The 18,383-nt window shown below is 47.3% G+C and overlaps 1 protein-coding gene across 1 annotated transcript in view; it reads right to left on the bottom strand.

Annotated features, from left to right (window-relative positions):
• Positions 1–18,383, bottom strand: part of DDX31 (DEAD-box helicase 31) — a 65,258-nt gene that overhangs the window by 9,717 nt on the left and 37,158 nt on the right. The window contains exons 17-19 of the mRNA XM_083423636.1: positions 17,679–17,760; positions 6,704–6,815; positions 866–1,043 (exon numbers count right to left, since the gene is read on the bottom strand). Coding sequence (XP_083279762.1) covers positions 866–1,043; positions 6,704–6,815; positions 17,679–17,760 — 372 coding nt within the window. The remainder of the gene's footprint in view (positions 1–865; positions 1,044–6,703; positions 6,816–17,678; positions 17,761–18,383) is intronic.

Here is an 18,383-nt window from a genome sequence, read left to right as displayed (position 1 = left end):
TGACAGGCAGCAGGTCAAGGAGAGGCAGACACATCGCTCTGGACCATTGGACATCTTGGCTGGGGGCTGATGGGTGCTGCCATCCAAAACTGCTGAAAAGCACCACACTTAGGGCTACCCCTGGTAGACAATACAGAGCTGGATGGACCAATGGTCTGACTCAGTATGAGGCAGCTTCCTGAACTCCTAATTCTGGCAAAGACCTCCTCCTGGTGGAGGAAGAGAGGAGTGCATGAGTCTGGCATTGAGTGTGGGGTCCTTTCTGCTCATGCACCAATCATGCTGTATGCAAGCACACAAAACAAGTGTTAACACAGAAAGGCTTCCTTTGGGTAGATGTACATTGCTGCATTGAGAGGAGGAACAGCTGAAATGGGGAAGGGTCTTGCCCAGGCCACCCTATGGCTCTACAGGTTAAAGCAGAACTGGGGAATCTCTAGAATATAGAGTATAAGCTCTAGAATATAGAGTATAGAATATAGAATATAAGCTCCTATTCTTCCCTGACCATTGGGCCATGCTAGCTGGTACAGTTGGGACTTGGGGTAGTCCAACCACATCTAGAGGGGCTGCAGGTTCCCCACCCCAAATTGAAGAAGAGGTATTTCCCCTTTTTCCTGAAGGATTGTCTCTTCTAAACAGAGGCATCCCTCCATTCGCTCTATGCAGTAGGCAATGCTGCTGCTTCAATCTGGAATGGAGTAGACTGTGACCCTCCACAGGCTCCTGCATTTCAGCTTCCATTATCCCCAGCGGCTCGTCATGTTAGCTGCAAGGGCTGATGCGAATCTGGAAGGCCACCAGTTTCCCATTATTGCTGTGTCAAACCCGCACACTGAGTTGGAAAGCACAGTTGAGCCTTTACCTTTTCTGCTTCTGGTTCTTTGCTTGCTTTGGGAAGGCAGAGGTGGCACTGAGATTCTTAGGGGCGTCCCGGAGCCCAAAGCTCTTTGCCACATGGCCCAGATGGAGAGACTTGACGTGGAAGATGTGCTTGAGGCTGGCTGGGTAGGTTGCATACGACCGGATGAAAGACTGCAGAGCTGGAGGGAAAAGGGAGGAAGAAAAATGAATGTGGCCGTTGGGAATTTTCCTTTGCAAAAGGGATTACGCCTCTCAGGTGAGATTATCTCCCTGTTGGGACACCCTTCATTTGAGCTCAAGCTCACCTCCAAAACAGATGCAATGTCCACTAAGCATATGCAGAAAGCCAGTCACATACCATCAAATTACGAACACTTCTTTTAAAAAACCAAACAAATGCCTTGTGTGACTCTTGCAGGCCACCATAGGGACAGCTACTGCAATGTCCACTAAGCACTTCTAAACTATTGGCTATGAGTCCTGGAAGACTTGCACACCATTTTCCTCCTGGCCTGGGGGTATAGCCCAACTCCAGATAAGATATAGGGGCTCAGGCTGCTTAACAAATTCCTGGCCTGGGGTGTTTTGGCGGGTTGTCGCTGTTGAGGTTTTCTTAAAATTTTTATTTCAGATCTTGTAATTTATGTGGAAACTGTTCAGCCCGGTTGTGTATTTTAAAAAATGTTTTATTTATTGTTCATGACTACTTCTGCTATGTTGTAGTTATGAATTCTTTTCATGCTGTAAGACGCCTTGAGCGTGGTTTGAACTGTAGAAAGATGGCATACAAATAAAACTATGTAGGTACGTAGACAGCGGTCCCTCTGGTTGCAAACGGGATCCATTCCGGAGGCCCATTCGCAACATGAAAAGAACACAACCCACAGCGGCACGTCTGCGCATGCACGGGTTGTGATTTGCCGTTTCTGCGCATGCGTGTGACGTCATTTTGCGCATCTGCGCATGCACAAGCGGCGAAACCCGGAAGTAACCCTTTCTGGTACTTCCGGGTCACTGCGGGACGCAACCTGAAAGAATGTAACATGAAGCGGATGTAACATGCGGTATGGCTGTACTTGCGAAGGAGGCCACTAAAGATTTCATGATTTGCAGGGTTAGCCCCCAGTTCTCGTTCCCCTCCAATTCTCACCCCAGAATTCTCACATTTCTGGTTTTCAAATAAATCCCAGCGATGCAGCTCAGGACCCCTCCCCACTTTCTCTCCCTACCCTCATCTCAGACCCCTGCCTCCCCACCCCAGTCCCTTAACTGCATCGAAACCTAACACTGCTCCCCCACCAGTCTCTTTTGCCCTTCCTCACTGAGTCACTAGACCAGCACGTTTGCCCACAGCTTAAGCCTAATCTCTCAGGGGTGGCAGGAGATTGGGGTTTACGAACAGTAATAAAAATGTCATTTTAGCGAGATCAGTTCCTGGAAGGACTCTGGGAATCCATCAAAGCTCTGTTTGCCAAGCAAAGCGAACACCATTTCCCAATCAATGAGGGAGTAACGAAGGAGAGAGCGTTGCAACCCCTTCTTCTCATTTCACATCATCAATTTTTTAGAGACCTGTCTGGCGGGGGAGGGGGAACACAGGAAGAAAGAGAGGGGAAATTACCGGCGGGGGCGGGGGGGGTGAGTTGCCAACCTTTCTAAAGGTAATGTTTGATATTTTAAGATGTTCAGTCACGACTTCAGGCCCAACTTCATCATACAGGTGGTTCAAAAGCCACATGGACAAGAGTTGCTCGGTTCAAAGCACAGAAATGCTCCGGGCTGGCCTACATGTCTCTGCTTCTTTCCTGCTCCACCACACAAAGCAAGTTCCTAGTCCATATTGGGCAGGGAGGAGGAAAAAAAACTGGAAACACAAGTCAGAGTCTGCCATTTTTATGGGTATGCACACCTGTATTTCCCCCTCCTGAGCTCAAGGCGAATGACCACAATACAGAAAACATCAGGGAAACCTTTATCTAAAAACCTTATTTAAAAAGAGGCAGAGAACTATGAAAAAAGCAGCCAGCAGGTTCAGTACCACTGTCTCCCCTGACCATAGATGGTCACAAGAGGCTTACAGAGCAATCAATAAAACAATTAATCAATCAGATTAATGTGGCATTAAAACAACAACAACCCAAGTTCATAGGTAATCCCCACCCCATAAAAAGGCACAGAATAACTCTGAATAGAAAGGTCTACATTAAATGTCTGAAGTTCAGCAGGGAGGCGGGGGGGGGGAGGCTGTCTGATCTCAGCTGGAAGGGGAATTTACAATAATGAATGCACAGTTCCTAGTGCACATGAGCTATGTGGTAACTACCAATAGAGACTCTCACCCGAATAGCAAGGAAGCTACATGGCTGGCAAACCTCCTTTAGGACGTTATTCTGGAGCCACGACTGAAATGGTCCCCCCTTTCTCACTGCACCCAGTTTGAATGTGCATCCCACCAGAACACAGAATTGAGCATGCCGTGGTCAATCTTTGCGGGGAGGGCAGCAACTATACTAATGGTAGCTAATATGACAGATCCCTTGAATTGCAGGGTGAGGGAGGGGTATCCAATGTTAGTCCTACTCAGCGTAGCCCCATTGAAACTAATGGACACGGCTCACTTAGGTCCATAGGGCCACTCTCAGTGGAACTTGGTTATATGCAATTCAAAGTAACTTCACCTCTGTCAGATTGGTTCTGTGGGATCTGGAGTATAGCTACACAGTAGTACCTCAGGTTACAGACGCTTCAGATTACAGACTCCGCTAACCCAGAAATAGTACCTTGGGTTAAGAACTTTGCTTCAGGATGAGAACAGAAATCATGCAGCGGCAACGGGAGGCCCCATTAGCTAAAGTGGTACCTCAGGTTAAGAACAGTTTCAGGTTAAGAACGAACCTCCAGAACAAATTAAGTTCTTAACCTGAGGTACCACTGCAATGCATAACTTTGCATATTATCTTTGGGCACGTAAAAGTCAAATGTATGAAAAGCAGTTGAAATTGTCAATTTGTCATCAAGGTTTGGAGTAAATTTGTTGATTTTGCGCATTCCCAATCCATGCTAAAAAGGGTATAATCAATCACTTTCAGATTTTTGGGTTTCTGCTGCTGCTTCTCCTCCTCCTCCTCCTCCTCCTCCCTCCCTCCCTTTTTACTTGTTGGCATCCATCTGTCTTGAAAGACAATGGAGTGCGCCTCTGGGGGTGAAGTCAAACTGTTGGAGAATCACAGTGCCTGCCATTTTAAATCTGCCCCCACAATTCCCAGTGCTTTATACGGAGTCAACCCATTGGTTCATACAGCTCAGTGTTGTCTACACTGACCGGCAGCAGCTCTCCAGCAACTCTCAAACAGGAGGTTTCTCCCAGTCCTACCTGGATTGAAACCAGGACCTTCTGCATGCAAAGCAGGTGCTCTGCTATGAAGCCATGGTGCTTCAAACAGGAATGTAGGAAGGTGCTTCACACAGGCCACTAGTCCATCTAGCTCAGCACTGTGTACACTGACCGGCAGCAGCTCCCCAGGATTTCAGACAAAGAGTTCTCAACCATCTGGAGATGCTGGTGATTGAACTCTGGGGCCTTCTGTGGGCAAAGCAGATACTCTAAAAAGTACCCTGACAGTTAAGTCCAGTCGCAGATAACTCTGGGGTTGCGGCGCTCATCTAGTTTACAGGCTGAGGGAGCCGGTGTTTGCCGTAGACAGTTTTTCCGGATCATGTGGCCAGCATGACTAAGCCGCTTCTGGCGCAACAGAACACCGAAACCAGAGCAGCGCCCGGAAATGTAGTTTACCTTCCTACCGGAGTGGTACCTATTTATCTACTTGCACTTCTGGCATGCTTTCGAACTGCTAGGTTGGCAGGAGCTGGGACAGAGCAATGGGACCTCACCCCATTGCGTGAATTCGAACCACCGACCTTCCGATCGGCGAGCCCAAGAGGCTCAGTGGTTTAGACCACAGCGCCACCCGCGTCCCCCACAGCCACAAGGGAAAGAGAGTTAGGAAAACGGTGGTGGTCAAGTCTCCACACGTTCCCCCGAAAAGTTCTACAGGAGGAAACACAGCCCTTGGACTGCAAGAAGGGTTTCCATCCTGGCTCTAGCCACTGAGCTATGGGCCCTTCGTAAAGAACAGAGTGAGGATGAACAGCCAGATTTTTTTTAAAAGTAGCCGCTCCTTTGGGAAGGGGTTCTGTGAGGCAACGTTGGCTACCAACAACATCGACCAGGTCAAAACATAAATTGAAGCGAAGAGCTTGGGGTGGGGAGAGAAGGCTAAGAAAGAGAGAGAGAACTGTGCATTTGGCATCGTTTCCGTTTGATTTCCTGCCATAAACAGGAGAGCCAGCTGCCGCGTTAATTATTCACCATCCTTGGCTTCAACAGAGGAGGAAGAATGGAGGGAGGTTTATGGAAGCCAGCCGGCGTTTGGAAATCCTGCATATGCAGACAGCAAGAAAGATGGGGCGATGGAGGAAGGGCAAGGAGGAGCCACCTTTGCATGGGACGCAAAACTGGGAAAACACAGAGGGCGAGGGAGAGAGAAAGGGAAGCGTTTAAGATATTCATGGGAAATGCAGGGCTGGTATCTCTCCCTCTGCAGCCATCCAGCATTGCATAAAGGTTCAGGCTCTGGCACGGAAGAAGAGAATCGCATCTGCTTTTATGGAGCCCTCAACTGCATAAACTGCGAGCACCAATATGGGTTTGGTAATGTAAGAGCCTCTCCCCACCCCCACCCTTGATATCTTGTGCCACTGTTGATGGTGTAGAACGCGGCCAAGAAGATGCCTGCCGGTCAATTATGCCCAGTCCCACCAAGCAAATCCTGGAGACTGCAGAATTTGGAGGGTCACTGCTTCCTTGTCCATAAAATGGGATGTGAGGGGAGAAATCATATTCCGGACTGGTTGTGTGCCAATGGTTCCACAGCAGAGTAGAAAAAGGAAAGGGGGGGGGGGAGAGTGGCCTTGGGATCAAACTTTAGAAGGTTTCTTCCTGGCTCTTCCTCCTGCTGAAAATGGGCCTGAAAGCAGTGTTCTCTTGCAGCCAATAGAATATGTTGCTTTTTGTGATTGGTTGTTGTGTTTGCAAATTGTGACTGTGATGTTTGCAGATTCACTCTTGGGCTTAAAAAGTTCAGCTACCCCTGTGCTGAATCATAGTAGCATGATGGAAAGACCTTTCCGAGACGCCCAGGAAAGTATGATTTTGCTTCTGATTTCAACTAACCATAGTTTAGTTGCAGTGTTCAGCTTAACTGTGGTTAAAGCAAGAGGGTGGAATTCCTTCTCGTGCCGAGGAGGGGAGGGTGTACATCTAAGTGTACAACATAGGAAGCTGCCTTATACAGGGTCAGACCATCGGTCCATCAAGCTTGGTGTCCTCTGCATTGACTGGAAGTGGCTTTCCAGGATTTCAGACATAAGGCTCTCTCAGCCCTACCTGGAGATGCTGAGGGCTGCAGCTGAGACCTTCTGCATTCCAAAGCAGATGCTCTACCATTGAGCTATGGTCCTTGCCCTATATAGGGTTGGCTGTTGAAAGCTGAACTTGGTTATGACAGAGTTAGCACTATGGCATTTCACCGAAACCTATTAGAAGGTTTTAGTTGGTTTCAGAAGGTTGTTTTGGGGAGTTTTAATTGTGTTCTGTTACCCTGATTGCTGCCCTGGGCTCCTTCAGAAGGAAGGATGGAATATAAAATATAATAATGTTTTAAGAAACACCACTCAATGATGCAATAGTAAAAAATGTTTTTCATCATCCCCTCTTCTCCTGCTAAAACTAAAAAAAAGATTACATTCTAAGATTATCAAAAACAAAAAGACTCCTAACCTTTTTTGGCCCGCTGAACAGTTTCTGCATTAGAGTGGACGTAATTCTCGAATTCAGTCTGCAAGATGGTGGCTCTGCGTCGCACTTCCTGGGGGTCATCGCTGTGGAGCTTCTATAGCAGATGAAGAAAGTGGGGGCGGGGGAAGAAGAATGAAGCAGTTTTGAAAGAGATTTTATACCCAGTTCTTCAGTTCTGTTTATTCATCTTATGAATTGCTCTGTCATGGGGACAGAGATGGGGGAAACGCACAGTAAAAACCATTGAAACGAAACATCCATTAAAACAGATCAAATGTACCAAAAGTGTTTGCCATTAAGGCAGTCACATATTAAATGTCCCAAGCAGAGGCCACCCTTTCCAGGTTACCAGACTTCCAGGGGAAAAAACAGATCAGTTATCTAGCTGCCTTTCCAACCAATTTTTATCATTACCAGCCCAAGCTGAAGAGGGTGGTGGGACAAATAAAGAGGGTCCCCTCTGCTGATCTTAATGCCTGAAAGTATCAGTAGGGAAGAATATCTTTCAGATATTTGGGGCCAGGGAGGGGAGGGGTGGCCTGGGGAGACTCCTGAGGGCCAGAGAGGGACCCAGAGAGCCACATTCAGGGCCTGTGCTGTCTTATCCTTGAGTTTGCACTGATAGCCACCAAGCTCTCTGGGGTTGCAACTCCCCTCCCCTTCCTGAGATGTGAATGAAGCTAGCCAAATTCAACCATACAGCAAAAATGTCTAAAACAAACAGCCCCTTCCCGAATATCATAAAAACCTGCTGGATACGGCCGGTGGTGAATCTAGTCCAGCATCTTGCTCTCACAGTGGCCAAACAGATGCCTCGATGGGAAGCCCACAAGCCCAGCCTGAGTACAACAGCAACTCTGCCCTCCTGCAATTTCCAGCAGCTGGTATTTAGAGGAACGCCACGAAAGTTGGACAGAGCCATCATGGTCTGTATGACTGGCAGGTGAGATGATGTTACTGGTGCCGCCACTAGGGGCTGCTTGGTTAGCGGTGATCTGTGTCAGGGCCTTGTCAGTGGCTGCTCCCTATTTGTGGAATGCCCTCCCTGTTAAGATGTGCCTGTCTCCATCAGAACGAGGAGGAACCTAAAAGCATTCCTGTATTACCTAGACATTCAGTGGCTGAAATACACTGCTCCTGGCGTCATGCGATCACTGTTGTTAACTGTTTTTAGAATGCTATATATATATATATATTACTGACGTGTTTGCTGCCCTGGGCTCCTTCAGGAGGAAGGGTGGGATACCAATTGAATCAATTAAAAGTAATATATTACACATACACACACACTCTTACAGTCTTCTCCTGAGCTCATCCTAGGGGCAGCACTGACAATCTTCGAGACGCACACCTTCCAAAGTATTTCTCCCCTTCCAGAGCAAAACCCCCTCACAGATCACCTGCCACCTTTCCAAAATAACTTACATGGCCTTCAGCATCCCTAACCATATCTATGTGACGATGGTGCGATTTTACATAACATAGCAACATGCCAGCATCTTTGAAGCCAATCTACCAAAGACGGTAGCCTCTCCCCCCCATCTTTCAATCCTTTGCTGAATAAGCATTTATGCCATTGGTAGCATATTTCCTGTTAACTCTGTGTCTCTCCCCTGTGGCCCCCACAACACCATTTTTTGGCATGCAACTGCCAGTATTGTTACGAAGAGGAGGAGGAAGAAGAAGAAGAGTTTGGATTTGATATCCCGCCCTTCACTCCCCTTCAGGAGTCTCAAAGCGGCTAACATTCTCCTTTCCCTTCCTCCCCCACAACAAACACTCTGTGAGGTGAGTGGGGCTGAGAGACTTCAGAGAAGTGTGGCTGGCCCAAGGTCACCCAGCAGCTGCATGTGGAGGAGCGGGGACGCAAACCCGGTTCCCCAGATTAGGAGACTACCGCTCTTAACCACTACTCCACATTGGCTCCCTGGAACAGGAAGATAAAATCTTAGGGAAGAAGAAAGAGGAAAAGGAAATGAACGAACATATCCAACTGAGGTTTTGCTCAGAACAGACTCACTGAAATTAAAGCACCTAAATTAGTGATGACTGTTCATTTCATAGAATCATAGAGTTGGAAGAGACCACAAGGGCCATCGAGTCCAACCCCCTGCCAAGCAGGAAACACCATCAGAGCACTCCTGACATATGGTTGTCAAGCCTCTGCTTAAAGACCTCCAAAGAAGGAGCCTCCACCACACTCCTTGGCAGCAAATTCCACTGTCGAACAGCTCTTACTGTCAGGAAGTTCTTCCTAATGTTTAGGTGGAATCTTCTTTCTTGTAGTTTGGATCCATTGCTCCGTGTCCGCTTCTCTGGAGCAGCAGAAAACAACCTTTCTCCCTCCTCTATGTGACATCCTTTTATATATTTGAACATGGCTATCATATCACCCCTTAACCTCCTCTTTCAGTGGGTCTGCTCTGAAGTGGCCTAGTGGACTGGGCGGCTTGAAGAGGATGGTACAGATTTATGGAGGAGAAAGCTATCAATGGCTTCTAGCCACAGTGGCCATGCTCTGCCTCCTGTTGGCGGCGACAATGCTTCTGAACACCAGTTGCTAGAAACCCACAGGAGGGGAGAGAGCTACTGTGCTCAGGTCCTGCTTCCAGGCTTCTCACATCTGTGTGGCCACTGTTTGAGCAGGATGGTGGACTGAATGGGGCCTCTTTTGGAATGGTTTAGCATGGCTCTTTCCATGTTCTTCCTCCACCATCGGTGGCAGTTTGCTTCTGGATGCCAGTTGCTGGAAACCGCAGGAGGGCGAGTCCCTTGTGCTTGTGGGTTTCCAACAGGCATCCGGTCAGCCACTGGCCTGATCCAGCAGGCTCTTTTCATGCTCTTATACATCCCTATGTAAACAAGTGCAAGGAAGGTTTAGCTAAGGGTTTTGCAATCTAATTGTTAAGCAGCTTCCATTTTGTCTGAATGGTTTTCTTACATAAGCATTTAATAAAATGCTAGTGTTTTTGGAGAAGGAAAACTCTGTTCCTAAACTTCTGCTGCCCTGCAACTACATTCACTCATGAGAAAGACTTTGAGAGGAAACGCTGAGGAACAATCTGTACCCGCTGCCCTGTGGGACATCTTCAGGAGAAGGAAAGGCTAAGTAGGAAACCCTACACAAATCTGGAGTTGAGTCCCTAAGACGGTTGGATGGTGTCTTGTATGCCCCCTTCCGGCAACTCCTGCAGCTAAGCTGGTGTCAAATGTATTGTTCTGCTTTCCTTTGGACCACATCAGTGAGGCTGAGAGGGGGTTATTGTCATCTGGACAGCCCAGGACCTCCATACACATTGCCCAGTCTTGCGCCCCAGAGAGTCACTTCAGTACCGCTACAGCTGCAGAAATAATGTGTGAGGCAGCAAGTATGAGCTACCGGGCTCTGCAGCCACAGCAGGTGCTGTGATTCTCCAGCAGTTTGACCCTCAGAGGTGCACTCCGTGGTCCCTCATGATAGACAGAAGTGTGTGTCACTCACAATATAGCTGCGGAGCGACAGACAATTTTTTGGACTTCATCTCCCAGGACCCCCAGCAGATGGCATGGCCACTGGCCAGGGGATGAAGGAGGTTGAAGTTGAGCAAAAGACAGTGGGCTACTCCTGTAGGAAGGCACGCTTCAACCAAAACTGAACACAATTTTAACAGCTCACATTGAGTGCAATGGGGAATGGCCAAGTAGGAGCTTAACAGTTCAAAGGTCGTGGCTTGGTGGTAGAACATTGTGCTTTGCATGCAGACAGTTCCAGGTTCACTCCCAGCATTTCAAGGTAGGGATGGAAATGCCCCCTGCCTGAAACCCTGGAGAGCCGCTACTGGTAAGTGTAGGCAATACTGAGCTAGATGGACTAATATTCTGATGCCATATAAGGCAGATTCCGATGTACATGTCTCCAAAAGTAAGTCCCACTGAGTTTAGTGGGGTTTATTTCCAGGTAAACTAGTATAGGATTGCAACCCAAATCCTACTGATTTATCAGGAGGACTTTGAAGTACATGATTATTGGCTGCATTTTGCCTGAACTAAGCATAAATTTCTACTCAGGAGGGAGTGCATATTTCCGAGCCTAGATCGGGATTTGCAAACCATCGTTTGTGAGGAGACTGCATTAAGTGTGCCAACTAAATCTAGGTTGCTGGCTGGTCTCACCAAAAGTAGAAAAATCTTTACACTCTCTGGCACTTCCAATTCCATATATTCCAAAAAGCATATTCTGTGGCAATGGCTCGAGGAGTATGCTTTTAAATGGGCAATTTCTGTGTGGCGTTTACTTTGTTTACAATGCAATGCTGAAAACCAATTCAGATTTCAAACACCTAAGGGTGCTTGGTTACATTGTTCAGCAATGAGAAAAAGTCTTGCAATATATACCAAAATATGGAGTTAAAGGGGTGGAAGTGTTAGATATGCTGCTCTTGCTGCAGTATGTGTATGTGTGATTAAAAACAGAATGTGACAGTTCATGAGCAGAATAAATGTACAAAGGGCACCTCCTCTTGGGCAGTGCCCCATATGTGGAATTATCAGCCCTGTTCAAATTAGTGGTGACTAACCTGTGGCAGCTGGTTCCTACTGGAACTGGCAGGGCAGAAAGCCCAACAGTAGAAGGAACCAGAAGGAACCAACAATGACAAGCAGAGTCAGCCCCATCCTCTCCTCCTTGCTGAATTCTACAAGGGGCCACACTGAGGCTAAGGAGGAAGAAGCTGACAGGCAGAGCTACCACTAGCCCTGGAAGTAAGAAGGCAGGCAAGCAGGTAGGGGCTGTTGGAGAGAGGTCTGAGGTTGGCGTGGCAATGCCTCATTTGCCCTAATGGACCAGCCTTCTTTCCTACGTCCCTACAGGTGCTGGACTCCAACTTTTATCAGCCCCAGCCAGTATGGTCAATGGTCAGGGATGATGTGATTCATAGTCCAACAACTACTAGAGGGCCACAACCTTCCCATCCTTGGTTCAGATAATTTACCCCTTCTGGCATGTGACCTGTTGATGGTCCTCTTTTCCAGCAAACCTTTGTTTTTAACAGCTGTTTAAAGTTATGATGTGTTAGTCCTGACTTTTCTTAAAAAATGTTTTTACTATTAATGTTACTGTTATGCCTTTATCTGCATACACACAATGGGTTGTCTCCAGCTAAGTTCCACTCAGAGCAGACCCACTGAAAATAACGAGCCTACATTATTGTTTATTTCATAGGATCCCAGACCTCCTGATGGCAACAAAACCACAACATGGTTTACTTGTTTAGTGGATATGTATCCCACCATTTCCACCCTCCAAGGACCTTAAGGTGACGTACCGTATTTTTCGCCCTATAGGATGCACTTTTTCCCCTCCAAAAATGAAGGGGAAATGTGCGCACCGACCCCTCTCGCTCTCCAGGCTTCGCACAGCTCTCCGCAAGCCGTGGGAGCCCGGCGCTGGGCTCCCACGGCTTACGGAGAGCTGCCTGTTCTGGGGGCTGGGGTCGGGGGAAGCTCGGGCTCCCCCCACCCAAGCCCCAAGCCCCTGGGGGGGGAAAATAATTCCCCCCCCTTTATTTCCCCCCCCAAAAAACTAGGTGCGTCCTATGGGCCGGTGTGTCCTATAGGGCGAAAAATACGGTACATGGTTCTCCCCCAACCTCATTTAATCCCCACAAAAACCCTGGGAAATAGACAGGTCATGGGCCAAAGGTCAGGCAGTGTGAGCTTCATGGCCAATTGGTGATCCAAACCCAGGTCCTAGTCCAAAACTCTACCTGCACTGCACCACACTGGCTTTTACAAAAAGTCATGCATATTGATTTCAATGGGTCTACTTTGAGTAGGACCAGTTGCAACCCAATGTTCTTTTATTTATATATATGAATATATGTCCATTTATGTACTTCCTTGTGCATTCTGGTGGACAAGCGACATACAATTATTATTTTTAAAGCGAGTCAAGTCTCAGCTGTTGTGAAAAGCCAAAAACTTCCTTTCCTTCTCTCCCCCTGCTCCCCCCTCGCCCACACCACCCCGATCCACCTTTTTTCTTTCCTTAAGCCTCCTGGGTGGCGAGAGAGTGTCACCCTCCTGCCATCTTTTTAATATGAATGTGAAATTAAGCGAGTTGCCCTTTCCCCCGGTGGACAGAATCCTCTGTTATTAAAAAGTAAAGCACTTTAATAATGAAAAACTTTCCCCCCTCCCCTCTCACCCCCCTCCCGGTGTTTTAACTGTTTAAAATTAATGAGAAGGGCAGAACGGTTGTCAAAAGCGTTATTGAAAGCGGGCAGCGAGGACGGCATAAACCCCGAAAATCCCTCCAGAGTGTTAAATAAACAGCGCTTCAGCCCTCTCCAAATCCCTCTGATGGTTATTGTATACATTCTGTATCTGAGCTCAGAATAGATCTGAGCACCAGGGAAGGCAGGAAAGGTTCCCGAATTCCAATAAAGGCCTCAAATTAAAGACAGCCCGGCGCGAATTCCAGGAGAAAATTAAAGAGACCTCAAACTTAAGTGACAGGTGACTTGCTTCTATGCCACAACTGTCTGGGGATTTAGTGATAATATGGCAATATATTACAAAGGACTCCTCATTCTCTCTCTCTCTCTCCTTCCACACCATTCCTCTCCCTCTCCCCCCCCCCCAAAAAAAAGATCTTCCCACCTTTTAGGTTTCAGAATGAGGCATCTCTCCTTTTTCCAGAAAAAGAAGGGAGAAAGACTTGTTTATATATATCTATTTAAAAAACAATTTCATCAAGGGTGTATATACACACACACACAAACCCCTATGTACAAGCAGGTAGAGAAGCAAGTTTGGGGGTCAGAGAGAGAGATAAACAAACAGGAAAAAAAGAAAAGAGAAGGAAATAAATAGTGCGGGGGGAGATACAACACATTAAAAAAAGAAACCCACGCCACTAGCATCAACCCCCTGCCAACACACAGTTCCACCAGTCTCTTTATACATCTTCTCATCCCCCCCCGGGGAGCGATTTTATTTTTAAAAACTGCACTCTAATGGGCATGTTTTGATTTCTGCCTTCCAGGGTGGCTGGTCTGGGGAAAGGAAGAAAAATCTAAAATTAAAAACTGACTCAGAGCTGAAAAGGGAAAATACGCAGGACAGAGACACAACATAGACACACAAAGTACTACCTGCCACCCTGGAAATAGGGTAGAGTTGTAGCCAATGACCACACCTGTAACCCTCCCCCCCAACCCCCCCCCACCAATTTTGCTGCATTCGCACTTAACCTCAAACTTCCAGGTATATGCTTGACACATCATAGGCACAACCCTAAAGAAATACTGGCTAAAGCTGCACTTAGCACTGCAGGAAAAATAAACACAAGCACCAACTATTCACATTATGGTTTGGACCTCTACAATAGGGACCAGGAACCTGTAGTTTCGGCCACAGCTTCATGGCAGAACATTTGCCTTGCAAGTAGAATGTCCCAAGTTCAAAGCCCAATGTCTCTGAAACCCTGAAGAATTGCTGCCGGTCCACATATACAATACCGAACTAGATGTTCAGTTGGTTCTGACTCAGTATATAAGGCAGCTTTAAATCAGGCTTTAATTCAGAAACATGAGGACTAGAAGCTTAGTTCAGGGAGCACCATAGCTCAGTGGTAGAGCGCCTACTTTGCATGCAGAAGGGGCCCAGGTACAATCTCCAATGGCGTTGCAAGCTAGGGCTGGGAGAGACTGCCAGAAACCCCAGAGGTGCTGGCAGCTCATGTATCCAACACTGAACAAGATGGACCAAGGCTTTCACTCAATATAAGGCAGCTTTATATATCCTAAGGGGGAGAGAGGCCACAAAGCAATGGGAGAGCAACTGCTTTGCATACAGACGGTCCCGGGTTGAATCCTCAGCAACCTCCAGGTAGGGCTGGGAGAGACTCCATGTCTGAAACCCTGAAGAGATGCTGCCAGTCAATGCAGACAACACTGAATGGGATGGACCCATGGTCTGACTCAGTATAAAGGCAACTTCAGATGTTGTGGGGAGGCCTGGCCAGTGGTCCAGGATGGTGGGAACTGTGGACCAACCTCAGTCTGGGAGCAGCCTCGGTTCTCCATCCCCAGTTTAAAATCATATGTCAGGGAAGCTGCAGTTCAGGAATGGGAAACCAGTTATGGCCTGAAGACCGCTTTTCCTTCTGGGCAACCTTCTGAGGGCCACATGCTAGTGGTGGGCCAGACCAGATGCAAAAGTGGGGAGAGCAACAAATGTAGAATTTACCTTTCTACAGCAGGCTAGTTTCTGCACACACTCACCCATCTGTCCTTCATCTAGGTAGACTGAAGAGGCACTGTCAGGGAACTAGGTCACATCACAGGACACAGCCAGGCAAAAACACCTGATCCAGGTCCAGTAAGGAGTGTGGCTTGGCCCCTGGACCTGAGTCTCTCCAGCCCTGCTGTAGCTGGACCCTGCATTCATACCCTGCTGTGATCCGTAAGTTAGGATAGATGCCTGTTTAGATATAGCCTCCCACTGGAAAGACTCTAAAGGACTATCTCTGATGGCTTTTGGGATTCAGCTGTTTCTGAGCACCTAATGCAACACAGGAGGGTTGGCAGAGGTCAAAATAAATACGTTCACTCTGATAAGAAGAAGAAGAGTTTGGATTTGATATCCCGCTTTATCACTAGCCTAAGGAGTCTCAAAGCGGCTAAAAATCTCCTTTCCCTTCGTTACCCACAACAAACACTCTGTGAGTTGAGTGGGGCTGAGAGACTTCAAAGAAGTGTGACTGGCCCAAGGTCACCCAGCAGCTGCATGTGGAGGAGCAGGGAAGCGAACCCGGTTCACCAGATTACGAGTCCACCGCTCTCAACCACTACACCACACGGCTCTCATAATAATATAGCTATATATATCATGATAAGGTGTGGTCCCTGTAGCTCAGCTAAGTAAACAGACATGACATTAAATGTAAAACCTCCAGCCATTCATGCTAACATTCAATGATTCAGTTATTGGATTAAGAGTCCCTACTCAACTTTTCTTTTTAGATGCGACTGAAGTAAGCATGTAACCATGTACAGCTTTTGTTGGAACTGATTGATGCTGTTTTATTAAAAAGCCCTTCTATGAATTTGTCTAATCCTCTTTTAAAGCCTTCCAAGTTGGTGGCCATCACTGCCTCCTGTGGGAGGGAGTTCCATAGTTAACTATGTGCTGCATGAAGGACTTTATTTGTCCTGACTATAAAAGGGAGGCATATTCCTTCCAGTTGGTGGTGGGCAGGAAGCAAGGTGAGAACTGCAATGCCTTCTCTCTTGATTTTTTTTTTTTTAAAGGGATACATACAAAACGAAGATTTTTGTTTTTAGCAACTTTTTGCCCTGCACCTTCCAAGCCTCTCTCTCACACACAGAGCGTGCCCCCCGCTCGGAGCCTCCCCCAGCCTGGCAGAAAAAGTGCAGGCAGATCAAATGTATTCTCTTTGTAGGCGGGTGAACATTCACACACCTAGACGCGGCCGCATATATATTTCATGTGCCTAAAGATAAAAAATACATTTTACAGGTGCTTTCGGCATCTTTTCCTCCATCAGCTCCTCAGAGAAGTCCAAACACACACACACACACTCTAAAGGGGTATTTATAATGGACATCAGTGAAGACTTCTGCAAGGAGAGAAAGCTATGATGAGGTTCATTTGGTAAAGCCTTATACACTGAAAAAACTGGAAGCACGCAAAGAACTGGAAGAAGGCAGAACACTCAGTTTCCAAGTTGATCAGCTCTAATCAGCACAAAGGGCCAGGAAACTTATTCTCAGTGGCTAAAAAAGGTCCCTTTCCATGCTGACTGGGTGGCTCTAGGATACCAGGGACAGGGACCCTTGCGCAGAAATAATAAGTTTCTGATCTGCTGCAAGGTCAGCTTTGGAACACAGCTGTTCAAGGCAATCCCCAGTAGCTAACAATGGACAACGTGTATCGATGCTAGTCATTTGGGCCAAAAATAAAAAAAGCCACTTTTGCAATGCCTTCCAAGCCTCATCTCCTAAACGGAGTTTCTGACTCACCACAGATGAGCAAGCAAATAGTTTGCTTTACACCAGGGTTGGGGAACCCTTTTCATCCTAAGTGCTATATTCCGTTCTAGGCAACCTTCTAGCAGCCTCTTGCCAGCAGTAAGCAGAGAGGGAAGCAAAAGTGGGTGCAGGAACAAATGATAATTCTCTCTCTCTCTCTCTCTCTCTCTCTCTCTCTCTCTCACACACACACACACACAAAATCCTCCATCCAGGCAAGCTAAAGGCATTACCAGAGTCCATGGACACATTCCAGCCAGGTAGAAACACTTAAGGAAGGTGTGTAGCAGGGAAGACATTTACTAATCTTTCCCACTATATCTTCCTCAAACACTACCATCCTCAGGTGATGAAATGTCAAATTTAGATCCCACTCTTCACCATTAACTGATTGCAGAGGACTTTTTCTGTGGAATCTCCTCACCACAGACGTGTGGCTGCCACCTTCCCATACAGCTTTCAGTGGATGCTGAAGATGCACCTCTTTGCCAGGCCTTTGACACCTGAAAAGTGTGTGCTTTCAGGGCCCACCTTATTCCTGGGACTGCAATTCATTTTAGACTGTTTTGAATTTTGAATTGCCGTAACCAGGCCCAGGATCTGCTGGTAAAGGACAGGTAATAAGTTTAACTACAACAACGGGAAGACGAGGAGGAGGAGAACCCCCAGACTGTGAACCTGGTCCTTCAGAGGCCCATCTCCCTCCAGAACAGGTCATTCACCTAATCCTCAAACCCAGGTTTAAGTGAAGAGTTATAAGAGCAGAGCTGGTGGACCAAATGTTAGGTCCATTCTCATCGAACATCCCAGGAAGTAATGCCTCTTGTGACTAGGAGAAAGGACGGCAAACCTTTTAACTTTCCTCCCTAGAAAGGAAGGAAACATGGAGGGAGAGAGGGGTTCCCTCTTCCATAAGAACTCACCTTATTTCCCCTCTGGCTGCCCTTGAAACGGTCATCTTTCATCAAGCTGGACAGGACAGATTCCATCTTCATCTCTGAAACACTGGAAGGCGAAAAACAAGGGACGGAAAGATCACTCATGTTTTGTTTTTTAGCGCATATTTTATTAAATCATGGCTGGAAATGGCACTTTAAAAATAAAATAAAATAGTGCTACATCAAGGGTAGCCCAAGGCGATGTCATTCAGGTTCTGCGGTGCTATAATGAAGATGCGTAGCTTCATTTTTCAGCCCGAGGGCCACATTTCCCTTCTGGGAAACCTTCTGAGGGCCACATGCCAGTGGTGGGTGGAGCCATGAGTAAGAAAGCAACAAACATAAACATTACCTTTCTACAGTATGCTAGTTTCTATAGAAATACACTCTTTCTTTATCCTCCATCCATGTATTTCACACAAAATAGGTAAAGGTACCCCTGCCCATATGAGCCAGTCATGTCCGACTTTAGGGTTGTGCGCCCATCTCACTTAAGAGGCCGGGGGCCAGCACTATCCGGAGACACTTCCGGGTCATGTGGCCAGCGTGACGAAGTTCTCTGGCGAGCCGGCACCAGCGCAGCACACGGAAACGCCATTTACCTTCCCGCTAGAAAGCGGTCCCTATTTATCTACTTGCACTTTAGGGGTGCTTTCGAACTGCTAGGTGGGCAGGAGCTGGGACCGAAAG

The sequence above is a fragment of the Podarcis tiliguerta genome, assembly GCF_965153285.1.
Source record: "Podarcis tiliguerta genome assembly, chromosome: Z".
In the NCBI taxonomy this organism is placed as follows: Eukaryota; Metazoa; Chordata; class Lepidosauria; order Squamata; family Lacertidae; genus Podarcis; species Podarcis tiliguerta.
The sequence above is the reverse complement of the archived record's forward strand: the minus strand, read 5'-3'. Positions and strand labels throughout refer to the sequence as shown.